Below are 20,687 nucleotides of genomic sequence, written 5' to 3' on the forward strand. Positions count from 1 at the left end.
TGCAGCTAACAAGCAAAGGCCAATGCATTATAATGAAGACACAGCAATTCCTTTCATCTAAGCCACTGCCGGGTCAACCCTCCTTCACTGCTACTTTTTGTGGTGAAGGTTTGTGGCCTTGGGGTACTTACATCGATAAGATGTTTCACATCATGCTTTTTGAGGTCACTGCCGATTTTGGCAGCGAGTAGGACACATGCTCCAGCGCAGAGCTTTCTGTTCTGCTTGTTGAGTTTCCCCTTGAGGGCAAGCTTCTCAAAATAGACGAAGGCCATAGCCACGGTGGGTTCCTCAAAACCACACTCTTCTTGAGCTAGTTTGCGCATCTCTCGCTTCAGGCTGAAAGGGGAGGGAAAGGTGTGTTGCTGAAGAAACTCAAAGATTGTAATAGCACTACCTATCATTCAGAAGGCTTGCCTAAACACCACCAGTAAACTGCCAATATATCATACTGCTACGCTTCACTCTCAGCACCTGCGAATGTAAAGTGTCCCCTGAATTTCTGGACATTGAATTGTTCATGTTTGAAGTCATTTTTTTTTGTCCAAAAATATTATTGCAAGTCTTGAATTTCTAACTTCCATCATTTTGGACTAGACGGTGGACTGGAGGCAAGGAAACAGAAGCAGACAAAGGAACTGGAGCTCCTGAAATACTAATGTTCTGGCCCAATGATAGCTCTTCCATAATTCCTTCTGCTCCCTAACTTTTAAGTATATGCTGTTGCAGAGACTGAAAAGGTGTTGATACACCTGTACAAATGGGACAGGGGCACAAAGGATACAGCACAATGTTATCCCATTGTATTCGGCCTTGGCTGCTCGTAAGTATTAATGGAGTATTTTGTCATCACATCTGTACCCTGTTGTGCTTCTCTGTATGCAACTCTAGGAGCCTGCTGATCACTGAGAAATAACAATTTGTGAAGTTTGCAATGCAGCAGACAACTTTGTACCAACACGTCTTCAATTCAACAATAGAAGAACAACCTTTCATCTATTAAAATATACCCATGATTAAGTCTTGCTATCATTTGGTTGCAACAGCTTTCACTAATTTCAGAAATTCTCTCTGCCCCTTTTTCAGCAGCTTTCACAAGAACATTCACATCCTTGTCCTTACCTTTCTGTTCCTTTAGATATTTAAAAACACTGCAGGACCATAATATATACTTAGACCACATGATCCCTATCTTATTTATTCAGCTTTCTAGTCTAAGCAAACAGATGGTTTCTTCTGTAACAATGGCCTTTGGAGGTCACTCTTCCAGAAAACCTACTGTTAATATTTTACCTCCATCTACCAAACCTATTAAGGGTAGCTGCACGGCAATGGTACCTTCTTATTTTACTGAGTGTCAGCTTGATGTAAGGAAACTTTTCCTTGAAGGTCTCATTCATATCTTTCTTAAGGTCTGATGGCTTCACATAATCAATTACTGTTGTCTGTAAAAGATCAGGGGGGGAAATTCAAGGTGAATTTTCTCAAAATTTCCAGTAGAATCAGCAAAAGTAAGAAATAGTTGCATGTTCTTATCCTACAAATGATCTTAAGTACACTCTGGCAATAGCCATCAAGAAGATGCTTATCTGATTATTGTTTCAGAGGGACATCAATTTTAATCCAACACCATAAAATGCAATAGAAGGTTATTTGGCACTTTTAAAAACTGCTATTTTGGCATAGTCATGATCTAGAATTCATTTTATCAGATGCATGTTGTGATTGTCACTTGGTATGTGTGTGCACATGCACCCACCCACATTTATACTATATATGTATTTTTAAACAGTAGGGTCAAAGGGCCATAAATGCAAGAGTAGCAATAGGTTAATGAATGGCTCACTCTTATAGTGCTCCTCTAGATAACCTATTTATGGACAATTCACTCGCAGTTTGTGGGGAGGTTATGAGAGAACATACACCCATTCCGCATTCATCTTCATTTGCTTGCAGGAAGTTTATACATCTTTCTGTATTCAGTTCACACTTTTCAATGCACTTCCCCATCACTTTCCTAAACTGCTAAAAGTGCAGTAAGAGTGGCTTTGTTGTGCTAGGGCAACAGAATGCTTAAAACCACTTTAATAATACACATTCTTTGTTACAGTTCAAAGACCCACAAAACAGTTTCAAAAGCAGAATGCAGCAGAGATACAGGGATTCCAAGGCAGTCACGATATTTTATCCAGAGCATGTTGATTTCTATTTCTTATTAGCTCCGAGAGAAATTTTGCCACGGCCAGAGTAATATTATTTGACTTATCTTCAAGAAGATACTTGAGATAGAAGGTTTCAGAGTTTCTATGTAAATTTACCAAGAAGGAAAAATACCTTATGTTTCTCAATATGCTCTTTCTCCCTTGAAAAATACTGAGAGGTGTCCATATTATTTACATGAGCTGGTACTGTTAAGAATACTATCTTTTCAGCTATGCTATGTTAAATTAACACCTGCAGTGGGAAAGAACCTCAGAGTCCCAATTAAGTCTGAATTAAAATAAATTTGCTGATGAAATTTTAGCTCAGTAATTTTACACTAAAGTTTCACTCTAAAGCAGTGCTTTTCAGCCAGTGTGCCGTGGCACCCTGGGGTGCCTTGAATGATGGTCACGGGTGCCTCGGGCAACACTGGCCTCTGTCCCTCCTTCCCTCCCTCCTCTGATGCCCTCTTGCATCTCTGCATCCCAAAGGCTTTCATGGCTGTTTGTTGCAGCAGCCCTGGCTACAAGTTCCCCAGGTGAACGGTGCTTCTGGGGCTGGCTGGGGGTGCAGGTTGCCAGGAGCTGAGGCAGCCTCAGAGTAAGCAAGCAAGCGGGCAAGGGAGCCCAGTCAGCCAGTCCACTAGCCCTTGCTGTTGGGAATGGACAGACAAGTGAGAGGCAAGTATGTGCTGCACTGGCCTTTCTTGTGCTTGCTGTGTGCAAGGCTTGCCTGGGAGCTGAATGCCCAATGCTGAAGGGGAGCCTTTCTACCATGCAGTGTCAGCAGTGCCTGCTGCTGCCACTGCTGCCTTCCAAGGTAAGATGCTGGCCTCACATTCACCTTTGGCCAGTCTCCTTTGGGCTATTAACACTGAGGGCATCCTCTTCCCAGGCCCCTGTGGGGCAATGTGAGGAGGCACCTCTCTTTGGGGTCAGGGGGCAGCTCACAGACCAGGGGCAGCAGCAGCGGCTGCCCAGAGGACTCCCAAGGAGAGGAGGCTGAGGAAACATTCTACAAGGGAGGGTGTTTGAAAAAGGGTGAGAGGCTGCCAGCCCTGCAGGCAAGAGGTGACATAACTGGAGTCCTGAGCTCCACAGGGGTGCCGCAGAAAGAATGTAGATGATCAAGGGAGCCATGGACTCATTAAGATTGAAAACCTCTGCTCCAAAGTATTTTTGTTGAAGTATAGTGACATTTAGATAGCTCAAAATATTCTCCCAGTGGTTCCATTTATAAAGTCTATCCATTTGTTCTCTTGCATAGAGACTGCCTTGTCTGATGTAGACAGCAGAGGAAACTCTTGGTAAGTGATGACATATATTATACTGAGAGATGAGCAGGTGAAGGAAGTTGATATTAGAAATTCTGCCATAGTTTTGCCAAAGCTGATATAAAGATAGTGTTGTTCTGATTAAGAAACCACTTTAAATAGTAACAGACTGTCTTGACATACAGGCAACTCCCAATTTATGTTCCAAGGCACCGCATGTTTAAGTAAAATTGCATATATTTGAAACAATCCTGAAAAAGCCTGCAAACACCCTATTCCGCCCCAACCCCACTCCTTTTTCTGACATTTTGGGTCACTCTGGGGTTAAACATGATGCACGTGTGCACAATTGCACACATATCGGTGGTGCCTATACTTCCTTTCTTGCCCTATGTTTCTTTGGTAATTAAGGCAACACTCCAACATACACTTAACCTGGGACTAAGTCCCACTGAATCAATGGAGTTTACTTTTGAGTAGACATGTACAGAATCATTCTGCAAGCTTGGCCAATGATCAGATATGATGGGAGTTATAGTTCCAACAACATCTAGAAGGCCAGAGGTTCTCCATCCGTTGTAGAAGCCACAAGTTTTAAGGTGTATATACTTTGGGTCACTCTCCTCTTACTTCTTCAAGTAAAGCCTTTGCCTGTTCTTCCTACGAAAACTGCTAAACCATTCACACACTTTTCTATGGCATCATTTAAACTAAGAATGGTTTGAAAAGTGCACCTTGGAATTCTGGATAGCAGGAACACTGAGTGACACAGCACACTTTATAAAACAACATATGTTTGGCCAGGATGCTGACCTTTTCTATCTACTCCAAAAGTCCAAGTACAGAGTTCCGTTTCTCCCTGAAGTGCATAACACTTGTGCAACACATGTTTAGAAAAAGAAGTCTGAGTGCTACGCTATTACACTTTCAGCATTCTTTTGAGTAAATGACAACAGAGAAGCTGCACAAGTCTGCAGGGAAATCCACAAATATATTTCAAAATGGTTTATAAATTAGTTCAGAAACAATTCAGGCAAGGATGTGCCCTCTCTCAGATATTCATGTGTACGTGTGTTGTTGTTTTTATGAAAGTGCCCCATGACGAATATCACTAGTACTTACTAAGCTAATGGATTCAGAGGAATGCTAAGTGTCATGTCCTTTATACTGGAAGGGCCTTCCTCCCTTAATATATTAATTCTGTTATTTCTCATCAATTGTTAGGGCTCAGTGCTTGACAGAAAAGGCTACCAACACCCTCCAGTTCTGCCTGTATATTGTGTAGAAAAGAGCAAGAACGGAACAGTCAGAATTTTACTTACAAAAGTATACATGATTTTATTGCATTTTATTTTAACTGTATTTTAATATGGGGGGGTGGATCTCTGAAGAAAGCTAGCTTTCTCTTGCATTCCAGCTTCTCAAACTGCAACAGCAAATTATATTACTTTTTAGAATATGGTTGGTTTGGTAAGTCATATGGCATGTCCTTAAAAAGCAAAGGACATGAAAATATTGTTAGCACTTAAACTTGGGAGAAAAGCTGGCATGCATCCACTGGAACTGGTAGCTATTTATCCTGGCACGCATTCAATTCTTCAGCCAGACACAGCAAACACAGCAGTGACCTGCCATCGCCTTTGGTGGAATGAACAGCTAAACTATGAGCTGCCCTCCTGCAGTCTGAGCCTTTGCCATGGCCTACCATTGAGACAAATAACTAGATTGCAAAGAAGTCTCCACAAAGTTATTCTAAATCACTCTTGGAAGTTGTCCAGCAACCAAAAATATAAGAAGCTGAAGCAAAATCAAGTAGCGGATATCCATCCCTAGACAGACTTGTTTGCTACAATAATTTCCAAGCCAGAAAAAAAGACCAGAAATATAACTCAAGCCACTAACCCATTGGAAGAAAGGTAACTGCTATATACATAGCCTTCACAAAGCTCCCTCTAAGTATTGTAAGAAACAGGTAGGTAGCCGTGTTGGTCTACCGTAGTCGAAACAAAACAAAAACATTCCGTCCAGTAGCACCTTAGAGACCAACTAAGTTTGTCATTGGTATGAGCTTTCGTGTGCATGCAAACTTCTTCAGATGTATCTGAAAAAGTGTATGTATCTCAAAAAGTGTGCATGCACACGAAAGCTCATACCAATAAAAAACTTAGTTGGTCTCTAAGGTGCTACTGGATGGAATTTTTTTATTTTATTGTAAGAAACATTAGCCATGCACATTTTTCTATGTCTGAATACTTAATATCATGTGGCAGCAACAGTTGTGGTCTAAATGAAGTCGCTCCATTCATGGGTGCTTTGAGCTGCACTCAAATGCCATAAATGTAGATGGAAATATTCATGACCAGACCTACAGATTTGGTTCATAGCTGGTAAAATCACTCTGCAAAACGTCAGGCACTGTGACTGAGTCCTGTTAACAGTGACTGTCAGCGGCTTAACTAGCTTTCAGGTAGGGGTCTTCCCCAGCCCAACTGGGAGGTGCATGGACTGGGCAGTGGAACTTCTACAAACAAACTGTGCTCTCCATCACTGAGCTACAGCTCTTCCTCAAACTGATTCATTTGTCAAATGTCATGCCTTCTCTCAATTGTCAAAACACAATGAGTTTGGATCCAGTTGTGCTTTACATTGAAATTAATGTAAAAAAGAAAACCATAATCATCTCAAGTCCCAGTGTTTTCTATGGGAATTAAAGGTAAAGGTAAAGGGACCCCTGACCATTAGGTCCAGTTGTGAGCGACTCTGGGGTTGCGGCGCTCATCTCGCTTTATTGGCCGAGAGAGCCGGCGTACAGCTTCCAGGTCATGTGGCCAGCATGACTACGCCGCTTCTGGCGAACCAGAGCAGCGCACGGAAACGCCGTTTACCTTCCCACCAGAGCGGTACCTATTTATCTACTTGCACTTTTTGATGTGCTTTCGAACTGCTAGGTTGGCAGGAGAAGGGACCCAGCAAGAGGAGCTCACCCCGTCGCGAGGATTCGAACCGCCAACCTTCTGATCGGCAAGTCCTAGGCTCTGTGGTTTAACCCTGACTAAATTGCTTTGGACTGAACCCATTCATCAGTGTTTGTGCTAGTAGCTTTTTAAAACTGAAAGAATGAATTATGTGTGTGCAACTGTGATACCACAATTCAGTACAGTGGTACCTCGGGTTACATACGCTTCAGGTTACAGACTCTGCTAACCCAGAAATAGTGCTTCAGGTTAAGAACTTTGCTTCAGGATGAGAACAGAAATTGTGCTCCGGCGGCGCAGCAGCAGCAGGAGGCCCCATTAGCCAAAGTGGTGCTTCAGGTTAAGAACAGTTTCAGGTTAAGTACGGACCTCAGGACCGAATTAAGTACTTAACCCGAGGTACCACTGTACCGTGAAGCCTGTATGTAGTATAAAGGATAAGAGAAAGAGAGTACCTAGTTAATGTAGAGCAGCTGTGGTTGTGGCTCTCTGCTTCATGGAAATTATGAATACTTTATGTGCCCAAGGTCTGTGACAGAATTTTAAATACAGTCTTGGGGATTCCTTTTATCATCACCAGAAGAAAAGGATCACTGCAAAAGGCAACTGAATATTTTATGCCAGACTGTACTGCAGGAATAAAATATTTGGTGCCTCTACATGGAAAGCACAAATGACATTTGCCAATAGAATTATCACCAGCTTGTACTTTTTAAGTGTTCTCAGTAAATCAGTATTACACATTTGCATCCCTTATAGTATCCTAGATACAGGATTATAATCAAGAAGGCACATAAAACTGAAACAGTTAATCAGTCTGAAAAGTGCCTGTCTCCACCAACTGCTTGCATGTTGCCACATTGTAAACAGCAGCAAATAAAAAAAGGAAAATTGTACCAACTTAAAAAAAAAATAAAAAATAAAAGTCTGCTGCTTCTATGATTCCTATGGCAGATGGTTGTGTGATGATTTATTATAGAATCACAGAATCATAGAATCATAGAGTTGGAAGAGATCACAAGGGCTATCGAGTCCAACCCCCTGCCAAGCAGGAAACATGTTCCCTGGTTTAAGAAGAATATTTGTTGGCAAGCAGCCTCTGTTGTATTTTTGCCTGCTGTTCAGGTGTTTTAAAAGCACAGAGATTCCATCAGGGGGAAAATATGGCAATTCAAATGTAGCCAAACTGCAGTCCAAGCTTCTCTTTTGTCCCTCCTAAAGTATGGTGGGGAGAAGATTGGGATTTACTGGTACATCTCTGGGTGATGTGCAGTAGATCAGCAAGGATTCCTGACTCCCAATTATTTAACTACAGCAAAGCTAAATTACACTCTCTTCCTACCCCACTCCAAATAAATACTGAAATTGGGGGTAACCAGCTCCAAATTTGTATGTGCAAAGACTGAGCTCCTGGTACTCTTTCAGCAGTTACAAATAAACACAATTATATTTAATTCTAAGTGTATGACTTCTGCATCCAGTTCCAGTTGGTGGAAAGTGCGGTTCCAGCACAAGACAAGAGTTAAGTCTACCCTCCTAGAACACAATCTCAAGTGACAAGTTCCAGGCTAAACTACATTCTTGATATTGCTGATGAAAATGCACCACATGGTGTCTCTTTCACCTCATTAATGTTATTACTGTTGTTATCATGTTGTTATTATTATTGGTTTCTATTTGTTGCTCATATAGGATATTTTGTTTTTTAACGCTTGATGCTTTGCTGTGTTTTTATATATGTTGTAAGCTGCCCAGAGTGGCTGGGGAAACCCAGCAAGATGGGCGGGATATAAATTAAATTATTATTTATTATTATTATATCAAATTCTGCAGTTGTCATTTGGTCTGTTATAATTCCATCCATCCTGCTGACAGAATTCTATTCAAAAGGCTAGAATAACAGATGAGACAATGCCCAACTGTTGCTCTATTCTGAATGCAGTGGACAAAAGCCAATTTACACCACTACTTGTTCAGACCATCTCATATGTCTCAGTGCTCCCACACCCCAATACGAGTGTGTGTGTGTGTGTGTGTGTGTGTGTTTCCTGGTCTCACTCACTCCACTTAGTTTGTGGCCACACCCATAAGAGACAATAATTTCTACAGGGCTGCAGCTGCCAAGCTCTAATGACAAAAGCCTGCCAACTAATGAAAGTTTAATTACACACCGGAGCTCAACACAGAGAGAACAAAATGTTCCATGCTGACATAAGGGCTACTCTTTACTCTGCCCACTTGTGAAATGGGGTAATTAAAGCTGTATTCTATTCAGGACTACAGGCCTATCTGCTACTGTATACAGTAGTTTTAAGAGCCAAATTAGATGTGACAATGGGCGCCATCTTTTATCTTCGTATGCTGTGTTCATGTATAAAGTGTGTGGGAAAGAGACTAACATCAAAAGGAGAGAGTGAGTGGGCGAGAGGAGCGGAGTAGGAAAATAGTTACGTTCTTTGAATAAAATACAGTGGAACCTCGGGTTGCGAATGTGATCCGTACGGGAGGCACGTTCTCAACCCGCAGCGCCGCGTCTGCACACCTGCGTGATGCGATTTGGCGCTACTGCGCATGCACCAAAACCCAGAAGTAACACGTTCTGGTACTTCCGGATTCGGTGCGGTCCGTAACCTGAAAACGCGCAACCCACAGCGTTCGCAACCCAAGGTATGACTGTAAAAAACTAACTAAATGACAAACCTTAGATTTTCGGCCAATGAAATACAGTAGCATAATGTCGTTTGCCCTTTCATTGATCCACAGCAGCTTTCATATCCCAAAAGGCAAAGCATTTGTCATTTGTAATTAGGATTCGTAAGTTGTTACTCTCAGCAGAGATAAAGAGCAATCAGTTTAAGTAAGACAAATTAAGGCTTCAAAGTTTTAGCCGGTGTATAGTTCATGTTCTATTTTGTCACATTATCAAACACTACTCACCATATATGAAGGGAATATTAGCACCCGCTTGTGCTTCCCACACGGCCACTGAGGATCATCCAAAAGATTAGGGTCGTACTCAATATAATCTCCCAGGTCACTGCCTATGAAGAAGATCAATGCATACAAGCAACTGCATAAGGTAATGTGAGAGACATAAAATAATAAATAACGGAAGACAAGCTTACAGTCGAATTGCAGAACACTGCCTTTGCATGGGCAATTCAGCTTCTGAAGTATATAGTTAAAACTGTGAAGGTGAATGTTTATGTGGTCTTCAGTGGCAATCTAGGGATGGGCAAGGAGCACTGAAGCAAAAAAAGCAACATACTTAACCAAACAAGCCAGAAGATGTGCATTGGGAAAGATTACAGGCTTCCTACCTGAATGATCAAAATGTAATCTATGAATTTTAAATCAGCTCCATTAATAGACAGCAATGGATATTTATTTTTTCCAAATAATGTTCATAAGTGGACTTACTGAAGATAGAACAATGTTAATGAAAGCCCTAATGTACAAATGGCTGCACTGCATTGAGCAAGCCTCTAACATATTTGGACTCAAGAGAGTGCACAGTCCATTGGTCACGCAACAACGGCCAAAAATGCTTGCTACTGGTAGATACAGCTTAAACAGTTCCAGGGTTCCCTGAGTGTCAGTCATGAGCTACCACTAAATCTTCCAACAATATTAGAAGGGTCAGCAGCTGTTGTGGGGCCTAGGGGTTGTGTGATAGCTAGATCTCATGGGCTTGGGAAGGGGTGCACAGGTTCACAGAATGCAGCTGAAGACAATCACGCCAATCTATTCCACAAAGTTCCATTTAGGCTGAGGATTCAAATGCACATGTATTCTAAAATGTTACCTCCATCCATGCTCCCTTGGGTGCTGTTAGCCCTTCCCAATGAAAGGCTACGATGGCTTGCATTGCGAAATTGTGAGAAGGATGAGGTGGAGTCTATCGTGTTTCTTCGTCCTCCCAAAGCGTTGGTTGGGAAGAGAAACTGGGTATAAGAAACAGTCTAAGAAGAAGAAAAAGAGACACACAATGTTGATTTTTTTTATTGCTCCACAACATGGAAGCTCATGTACAGAACCTGTTTACTTTAAACTTGAATTTCAAGAACTGAATGTTCTGAATTTTTACAGATGCTTAGAAATCACTGTTTCCTAAAAAAAATAAGAGAATACTGTTGCTTAAGAAATAGTAACTGTAGGATACAAATGTGATTTGACATTTGGTTCACGAGATTATATGTTGGTAGGATAAGTAGTCTTACCTTCCCATTGGCTCCCAATTCCACACCTTCAAGGCCAACTATGTCTTTCAAGCAAACTCCTGCCGCAGAATGGCATGGCCTCCCACCTTCTGCTTTCATATCCCTGGGAAGCAGAAGCCAGTGGTTAATATATTTTGCATGTAACTAGATATAAATCTTGTTTGTTCAATGCCATTTGTTTGTGCACTCAATGCCATTTCTCAAACACAAGTAAGAAAATGATAATTATGTAGAACAGGACTCTCTTGCCAAAATTTTATATGCTAATACTAATAATGAACACAAAATCAGAATACTCTTGCCCAGGGAAGCAAGCACAGTTGTATCATTAAGCAGAAATAACATTTACTGGATTATCTGAATATAGATACAGACCTATAAAAATCTATGCAGGAGTTCTGCGGGGCATTCTCTCTTTAAGGGAGAACAACGGCCGAACACTCCAGCATGTGAATAATTTAAAGCGCAATTAAAAATTAACCAGGTTTTTTTTAAACCTGGGAACAAAATTGAAAAGCCAATGCTCTGTGCAACAACAGAAGCCTCAGAACACAATGCTTTTTTGAAATCTTATGCACTGTATTTACATGCAGTTCAAAATATGGGGGGCCCCTGCTTATGAGACCTGGGGAAGGAACCCGTGGCCGAAGAGCTGCGTGTGGCACCAACTTTCTGTAGGTGGGGGGAAGCTGGGTGGGGTGGAAGAAGGAGAAAGAAGGGGCTGGCAGAAAGAAAAGGGGTAGCCCTGCTCTCTTTTGGTTCCTGTGTACAGCCATCATGCAGGCCTCAGCAGATTAATCCTTTGACAGTATAAGGTTCTCCACCCTTGGGGTAGGCAGATGAAGTCTTATAATAGTCTGTATTTCAAATTCATGGAAACCGAGTGTAAGGGTCAAATTAAATGTGACCTTAAATGTGACATACCATTTTTGAAAATAAAAATAGTTGTTAGTTGTGTATAGAGGATGACTACAGCATATGAGTGAAATTTTACTCCTTCCTCTCCTCCTGCAGACCTGAGGAAGATTCCTCCCCAGAAGCTGGATTCGTTTGGAGTAGGTGCTCCGTGAAACGCCGTCCCATTGGATGTCAAGGACATAAACATCTACATGACTCTTAGAAGACATCTGAAGGGAGACCTGTATAGGGAAGTTTTTTAATGTATTGTGTTTTTATATTTTGTTGGAAGCTGCCCAGAGTGGCTAGGGCAACCCAGTCAGATGAGTGGGGTAAAAATATAATAATGAGGAGGAGGAGGAGGAGGAGGAGGAGGAATCTCTCACTGGTACAAAGGCAAATGCCAGTTTCAGAAGAGGAATTTGAAAAAGTAGGTGCACGCTATCTGATACAAGCCCCTGAGAGCATCTCTCCAGTATTAAAAGAGCTCCAGTGGCCTTTAATTAATTTCTGGACACAATTTAAAGTGTTTGTTTTAACCTTTAAAGCTTGCATGTAGAAACCTGCTAGTGATGGATGGGGCCAGAAGCATACCTGGCACAAGAAATGTTGTTGCTGTTATTATTATTATTATTATTATTATTATTATTATTATTTTAAGACCATCAGAAGAGCTTGGACCCAAAGGAGGAGGAGGAGGGATACAATACTTTGCCTAAGAATATACTGTCCTTAGGAAGCCCTTCCTGAGAGTGGTATGGTAAGTGAAGGGAAGGTAGAGGACAGTACAGGCTGGCAACATTAACCCTGCCATATGAGAATCCCTTGCAGACAACAAGACAGTCAGGTTGTGCATCCACAGCAGTGACCAGAGAAAGAATGACCGCTGGGATGAGCACAGAGGTGCAGCATGACGGGCGCCTTCATTTGCTCCAACTACAACAAAACACGTCTCTCCTGTATTGGTCTCTACAGCCAAAAGCAGGCGCTGTAACTACCATGGTTTGACTTTACTCCCAAAGGCATACTCTTCCACTGTCTCCTGAGACTGATGCCAACAAGTACAGTACAGATGAGACGGTACCAAATGAATAAAACGTTGAGGTACAGTCTACAGAAGCAAGCTTTGTCAGAACATACTGCAAGGCCGTGTCAAAAGCATGGACTTTCAACAGTCCCTTGGGCCACTTGAAAGGGTAAAAGCCCACTGTGTTGCAGTGCCAAGGAACGTGATTGTACTGGTGCCAGTTTGAAGTTGTGGCACTGCATTGGCACTACAATCCTTCATCTCTAGTGCAATGGTTGTGCAGGTGATACACCACCAGGCCTTTCACGAACCATTTTTAAAAAAAAGAAAAAGCAAGCGATTTTTGAGAGCTGACAGAACAGCCCAGAAGTACAGTGATACCTCAGGTTACATACGCTTCAGGTTACATACACTTCAGGTTAAAGATTCCACTAACCCAGAAATAGTGCTTCAGGTTAAGAACTTTGCTTCAGGATGAGAACAGAAATCGGGCTCCGGCGGCGCAGCAGCAGCAGGAGGCCCCATTAGCTAAAGTGGTGCTTCAGGTTAAGAACAGTTTCAGGTTAAGTACGGAGCTCTAGAACGAATTAAGTACTTAACCCGAGGTACCACTGTATACAAATCATCAATAAATTAGATTCACAAAACTAGTACAGAATACATCATTTTATAGTCCAAAACATCTGGGGGGCACCAGGTTGGGGAAAACTGCCATACACATTGACTCCTGGCTTTCCAAACTATCTTCTCCAGCATGATTTCATAAAATGCTTTTTAAATTATCAATGTGCAATTTCTGTAAAAATCTACAGAAAAACTTTACAACATTTTATCATTTTAATTCCTATTACAGTGGTACCTCAGGTTACATACGCTTCAGGTTACATACGTTTCAGGTTACAGACTCCGCTAACCCAGAAATAGTGCTTCAGGTTAAGAACTTTGCTTCAGGATGAGAACCAAAATCGTGCTCTGGTGGCGCGGCAGCAGCAGGAGGCCCCATTAGCTAAAGTGGTGCTTCAGGTTAAGAACAGTTTCAGGTTAAGTACGGACCTCTGGAACGAATTAAGTACTTAACCTGAGGTACCACTGTATGATTAAAGGATTGCATTTGGTCTGAAGTGCAACCTCTATCTATAAAAAACTTTTATTTCAGATACACCGCACTATTAATGCATTGTTAGCAAATTCAAATGGTGTGAAGTGCGGTCAGTCGCACATCAGATAAGACATCACTTATACTCTGTACATCACAAATAACAATATAACTTGCTTTGATTTCAAAGACAATCCATTCCTAGTCATAGCATACAGCAGCTTCTCACTTGGTTCAGAGTATGCCGCGTTGTGATAAGGCCAACTGAAGATCTGAAATGCTGAAGAAAAACTGCAGTTCCTGTTCACTTCTTTTGGAAGTGCAGATACTGATCATCTGTCATGGGCAAACATTTCTAATTAAGTTTACCATTTTTTTAGAAATGTCATCTGCAACATCCCTGATGCATGTAGCACATAACATTTACCCAGAAAAACTCAACAGGTATGAAACAAATATACATACCCAACATGGCTACAGTCCCGATACGGCAGCACTGAAAATATGCTGCAGAAGGATCTTCTGCCACTAATAAGGACTATTCTAGAAAACAAATAAAGTAAAGGCTATGATAGAGGGTAGCAAATCCAGCAATTCAATTCAATTCAAACTTAAAACTTTGCTTGGCAAAAACTGCTTTCCGCTATCCTACTTTTCTTTCTATTGCACTGTTGCAGACGAATTGGATCTATTCTCACTCATAAACTGCACTGTATGTTGCGCTTACCAACATCTGACAGGCCAAGCACCATAAACTGACATAGGACAAGGGAGGCTTAACACTTGGTTATCAGTGCTTTAAGAGAGATCACTAGTAATCATATCTCCAGTGGGACAAAGGGGGGAAAGAGCCTTATGCATAGCAGTCTGGGTGCAGAATGAAAAGCTTGGGACTTGAGCCAATGCGTATCCACCATTACTCTGCTCTCTCTGCACCATTCTGAGATTCAAACGGACAAAGGGGGGGGGTGGCTTTAGTAACACAGAAGCTGGTCCTCTTAATTTGGCTAAAGAAATGGAATAAAAACAAGTTGGTAACCCTACTTCACTTGTTCAAACATGGTTTACTTTCAGTCCTACAAATAATGTATTTAAGAAAGAGTGTGTGTGTGTGTGTGTGTGTGTGTGTGTGAAAGGGAGAGAGAGAGAGAGAGAGAGAGAGAGAGAGAGAGAGAGAAGAAGAAGTATCTGTTTTTGGATGTTTTGATCTGGTTATTGGCATAAACCTCCAGGAAAAAAACCAGCAACTGTCACAGGTTTTTTGTCACTTTCATAACTTCACATATCTTTGACAAGGAAGCCCAAGGGAAACTATTAATGGGTCAGACAGCTGTGTTTTATTTTTGTTTTTTAAACACAGTGCTGTGCCAGAAATGGTTGAGAAATAAATGGGTCCTCTAGTCCAGAGTTCATAAATGCAACGATAATTGGAGTCTGCCGAACAGATGACAATACAACCACTTCTGCATTAAGAGATCCAAAATCAAACAGATGGCTTCACTCCACTGTGTTTTCGCACAAATTTTACACTAACTACTGCAGTTCAGAGCAGTAATTAAGTCTGCAAAAGCATCTGACGTGCCAGCCTTTTCAGAGCATGCAATCTAATGTCCCTGTACGCAATGAATTTTGCATGAAATGTGCAAGGCTTCCAACTGTAAATGCAGACAGAACTGGAGGGAATAGGCCATGTTAGATACCAACCTACTAGGAATGTCCCTTTAACCTCAGCATGCAATTGTGCTAGCAGTGAACATCAGGAAGAACTTACAATGAACTCTTCACCCTTCAGGTGAGGATTATAAATCATCATTAGCACGCAATTCTACTTTTAATTGTGTTGTCCTATTGCAAGCAAAGAGGAAAACTTCCTACAAAGCACAGCATCGGAATATAGAACAAGATGCAGATAGTGATCAGCCATTTCCCTTTAATTTTAGTATTCGTGATGAAACAGAAACCATTGTTGAAACTTCACACATATAAAGGATTTAGTTAGCCTATAGCTCTACAAGGAGGCAAATACCCAAAGGTATTTCAAAGCATGTTCAGTCACATGAGTGGGGCAAATACCGTATTTTTCGCCCTATAGGACGCACTTTTTCCCCTCCAAAAATGAAGGGGAAATGTGTGTGCGTCCTATGGGGCGAATGCAGGCTTTCGCTGAAGCCTGGAGAGCGAGAGGGGTCAGTGCGCACCGACCCCTCTCACTCTCCAGGCTTCAGGAAGCTATCCGCAAGCCTTGGGACCCGCGGGAGTTCCCGCTGGGCTCCCAAGGCTTGCGGATAGCAGCCTGTTCTGGGGGCTGGGGTCGGGGGAAGCCCGAGCTTCCCCTGCCCCCAGCCCCGCAAGCTCCGGGAGCAATGGCGAGGTTGCTCAACCTAGCCTTCGCTCCCAGACCCCCAGCCCCGAGGCTAAAAACGAAACCCGGACAGCTAGCGGGATCCATCCCGCTCGCTGTCATGGCTTCTTTGCTCTTTGGGGCTCGGGGGGGGGAATTAATTCCTCCCCTTTATTCCCCCCCCCAAAAAATAAGTGCGCCCTATTGGCCGGTGCGCCCTATAGGGCGAAAAATACGGTATCTTTGATACTACACAACAAAAGAAAACTCACTATGAACATTAGGGGAAGTCTCAGAGGGAGAGCACACACTTTGAATGCAGAAGATCTCATGCTACAGTCCTGGCACTGCTGCTGAAAAGCCTCAGGCAGCAGAAGATGTGAAGGACCTCAATGTCTCAATGAGGTCAGAGTAGGATATATTGTGTTAGATAGACAAACAGGCTGACCTGGTATAAGGCAGCTTCCTATGTTTCTACAATGCAGTGTGCTGTACTCTTAATCTGAAGCATGTTGAACTATCTGGTCCACCTCTAACATTAATCATGCTGGGAAACAGGATTGAACAGAAGTGTGGCCTACTGCTGAGGCAGAAGCAGAGTTCTTAAACCGGCAACACAAAACGGCTCAGGAGAGTTTCATAAACACAAAAACAATACCTTATTTTTTTCACAAGTTGGAACACATCTCATTGCTAATGGCTGACAAAGGATCTAGCTACTAAAAAGGAGCTCTCTGTTTTCCAAAGGCATTTTAGCACCCAAAGCTACTGGGTGCTTGGAGCACTCAATGTACTGTATCTCCTCACCCACCAAAAGCCCCTCAGGCAGGCTGCTGAAATTCCTTGGCTTGACTATCCCCCTTCATTCATCCTGACTACTTCCAAAAGCTTAGCAAGCACCAGAAGAGACATCCACTCTTGGATAGAACCTTGCAAGCAACATTGTGCTTTGGTCCCACTCTCTGTTCTGTACTTTTCATACCTGGAGGTTCTTGATGGCTGCTGCTCACCCAACGTAACATCAGTTGGCTTCTAGGGCACCTGCTGACTATTTTTAAAACCCAAGTGAGGCTCCTTGCGTAGTATTTTATCTCCCTATAACACGCCTCCCTTTGTAATTCCCGCACCTATAGAGCATACACCAAAAGTGTTAACCAAGAAGAGAAATTTATTTCAACTGCTTCTCTTGCCAATGTGCTTTGCCCGACAGATAATGTCTGGCTACCATGTTACAGGCAGCATAGAGATAAGCATCCATGGGACAAAGCTTCTCTCCTTCAACCGCAAAGTGTATAAACTCTCACCTGCAATGCTGCATACTGTGTGGCTAGCAGCCCCACCCACATCCAGTGGTAGCCCAGGATGGGGAGGTTGCTCTCACTGTGGGTTAATCCTGCATCAGTAAGCACCTGTACACACTACCACTTGGCAGTGGATAATTTGCCACTGCGGATCCTGGGGCAATGATTTTTACATGATTTTTTTTTTACCAGGTAGCCCAGCTTGAAGACTACAGAATACAGAGGTAATTCTCTGGCTATGTCTTGCTTTTCCTTGCAGAGGATTCTTGCACTAGGAAATGTGGTGATCTGCATACAGAATCCAATTTCCACATGTAAAAGATGACCATTGTCTCCTACAAAGGCACATTGCTCTTTGCCTGCAAAATACCTTCCATTCCTTGTATCATTCTGTCGCATGTTTTTGATGAAATGAACCTTCTTAAAGTTCTTTGGTCTGGGTGAGCCTGACAGAGTCCGGCATCTGAAAAATAAAGCAATTGAAACCAATTAAGTTCTCTGCTGAATAGCCAAAATATCTCAACACAAAGGCAGGAAGGAAAGACCAGACAAATTATTCAGTTCACCATCCTCCCCACTCAGGAGTCTGTAGCAATAACGAAAACAAGAATGTCTAGAAACAAAAGGGGCTTAAAAAAATAATAGAATGAAGCAATATATTTAAAAATGAAAAACAGAACTTCCTGGATTCTGTTACAGATCCTAGGAAAGATGAGATAGGGAAATGGAAGAATGATGTGTCTTTTCATAACCATCAGAATTCTCTGTAATAGTGCAAACCAAAATGTTTTTCAGTTTTTAAACACTTCATAATGGGTAAAGTTCCTTTTGCTAACAAAAGTAACTGGATTGTGCAAGGAGGTCTTCTCTAAAATATGTTTGCTTCCTCTTTTTCCTCTTTTAAGTCTGTTAACACACTCCCATTTACCCTGCATATAGTTTGCTCCCACCCCTGGTTTGGGAAGTGATCTATACACAAAATTAGCCACAATGTGTATCTATCCTGTTGTTTCTTATAAAATACTGCATTGTGATACATTTCCCTTAAGACCAGATTTGATTATTGCGAGAGAGAAAAAGAATGCCCTGGGTGTAAAGCCAGTAATGTGTGCACAACCTAAGCTGTAGGAAAGTGGTGAAAACGCACATAGAATGGGAAAGGTGTTACGTCTAGGTAATGTGTAGGACCAAAGGGAAGGGAAAGATAAAAGGCACCCAACAGAGGAAGGGCAAAGGATAAAGCACAATTAACTGAGGACTGATTGGCAACAGATGGTGCATGAATTGTGACATGTGGATACGGTGGTCTAGGAAGGGATCGGAGGATAGACATGAGAGGTGTATAGGATAAATGCACTGATGTAACTGACACACAAAAATATGACAATGAGAGATGGAAGTAAAGGGATCTGATAGCACACAGAGAGCATGTTTTCAGCTTCAAAAGTGTATTTTCACATGGCCCCTTGCTGACAAGCAATCTTAAATCCAATGTATTTGATGGAGGGCCATTGTTTGAGCTTTAGGCAGGTTAGCCAGATGAAAAGAGGACAGGGCTCCTGCACCTTTAATAGTTGTGCAGAAGACAGGCTTTCAGCAGGCATAGCTTTTCCTGCTGCCATTTCTCCCTCCACTCAACTATTCCTATCAGCAGTCACAATGGGCTCCAATTAAAAGAATCCCCACTGCGAACAGAAGTCCACTGGAAGGAGAACCACGAGTAAACAATCTGAAATATTAAACATTATTTATTTCTTTGGGCAATTATAGCTGCATTTGAATAATTTATGACTGCACTTCACAATGCTCTCATGAATGCTTTGTTACATACGGTCTAAAAAGAACAGTCTCATTAAGAAGAAGCAACGGATTTTGCTATTCAGTTTTTTTGCCCCTTAGGAGATGGGGAAACGGTTCTGTTCAGTTTGAATTGGGTGGATTTCAGTAGTAAATACTGATAAGCTAAATTACTCAGGCCTTGACCTATGGAGAACTTTATAAATTTTTTGTCTTGCCAAGGGGCTATACCACAGGCAAAATGCACAGGGTGTGTTACTTTTTAAATACCGTATTAGCCTGAATATAAGCCTCACTTTTTTCTCAAATTCCGACAGTGAAAAATTAAAGTGCGGCTTATATTTGTGACCTTAGGGTATGCAGCCAGGAGCGAAGGGCAAACAGTGCCAGGAGCACGGCGCCAGCCCCACTCGTAGTCCCCATCCTCTCCCCCAAGGCTGGGAAGGGGAAAAGGAAGGAAGTGAAAAGGCCGCTGGCAACACAGCCCCCCCCCCCCCCCCACGCAGCCAGGAGCAGCGAGGAATGGAGCAGCTTATATTCAGGTATTTTTTTCTCCCCGCCCCCTCCAATTTTAAAGGTGCAGCTTATATTCGGGTGCGGCTTATATTCAGGCCAATATGGTAATTATACTGCTAAAACACGTATATCATATCATATCATATCATATCAATCACATTTCTTCCATTATCAACTGCAAGTGCATTTCAATAAGAGCTTTTTTTTAGTTTATGTTTCTTCATAAAACAAAATAAATTACTGGTTATGGTGTGCACCTGGATACAGTAAGGATCCTTTGGAATGGTTTGAAACAAGCAATTTAAAAAGCTGGGAAAAATGTAGTAAAGGATGTTAAAAAGTACAATGGAAAAAATCTGAACACCCTTTGGATGAATGAAAGCAAGGCATGTATTGGCCAGGCAAGCGTAACAAATTCCAAGGATAGCAAACAGTTAGTGTGATGGTTTCTATTAGCTCATTTTCGTATAGGAAACCTAGGACAAACACAAATGATAAAAATATTTTCTGTTTATCACAAGCAAGTTCAAAGTTTGTGTCCCTTTCTAACCTTATAGAAGGATGAGATTGGCAAGTTATTCATTTCTTTATTTTGTCTTTGTAAATAATTCGCATCATGTTAAAAAAGAAAGGGTTGTAAATGAACAGATCTTTGACTCTGAGCAAGGCTGCCTCATGTTATGAGCTTGTTTTGGGTTCCTATCAAAGCCCCAGCTACAGTTGATCCTCTGTCCTTGGTGAACACAAATGCTTTGATGAAAGAGCAACATTATCCTGAATTGGTAAACAGATTATTAGTCAGTCATGCAGCGTTTGGATTCTAACAGGGTACATAGTATCACAGAGCATACTGCATCAGCAGGCTAACTACAGGTCTTTACAAACGAATTTGCCTTCTGGCGGCACCTATGTTTGCAGCATTATGAATATATTTGGCATGAAATGACGGATGCTACAGGACAGAGACCTTAAAAGCTACGAGTTGTCAAAGAACATTGTATTTATATAAGGTGTGCCCCAAACAGCCATGTGTATCACTTCA

At 42.0% G+C, this 20,687-nt stretch overlaps 1 protein-coding gene across 2 annotated transcripts in view; it reads right to left on the minus strand.

Moving 5' to 3' along the window:
• The window catches only part of CABLES1 (Cdk5 and Abl enzyme substrate 1), a 51,956-nt gene that overhangs the window by 3,821 nt on the left and 27,448 nt on the right, over window positions 1-20,687 (minus strand). Inside the window, exons 3-9 of one of the 2 annotated variants that reach the window (XM_081013110.1) lie at window positions 17,703-17,795; window positions 14,156-14,233; window positions 10,671-10,773; window positions 10,256-10,412; window positions 9,388-9,491; window positions 1,339-1,445; window positions 132-339 (exon numbers count right to left, since the gene is read on the minus strand). In XM_081013110.1, coding sequence (XP_080869236.1) covers window positions 132-339; window positions 1,339-1,445; window positions 9,388-9,491; window positions 10,256-10,412; window positions 10,671-10,773; window positions 14,156-14,233; window positions 17,703-17,795 — 850 coding nt within the window. The remainder of the gene's footprint in view (window positions 1-131; window positions 340-1,338; window positions 1,446-9,387; window positions 9,492-10,255; window positions 10,413-10,670; window positions 10,774-14,155; window positions 14,234-17,702; window positions 17,796-20,687) is intronic. The other variant, XM_081013111.1, reaches the window with a different exon arrangement.

This window comes from Podarcis pityusensis, assembly GCF_964106645.2.
Source record: "Podarcis pityusensis genome assembly, chromosome: 7".
In the NCBI taxonomy this organism is placed as follows: domain Eukaryota; kingdom Metazoa; phylum Chordata; class Lepidosauria; order Squamata; family Lacertidae; genus Podarcis; species Podarcis pityusensis.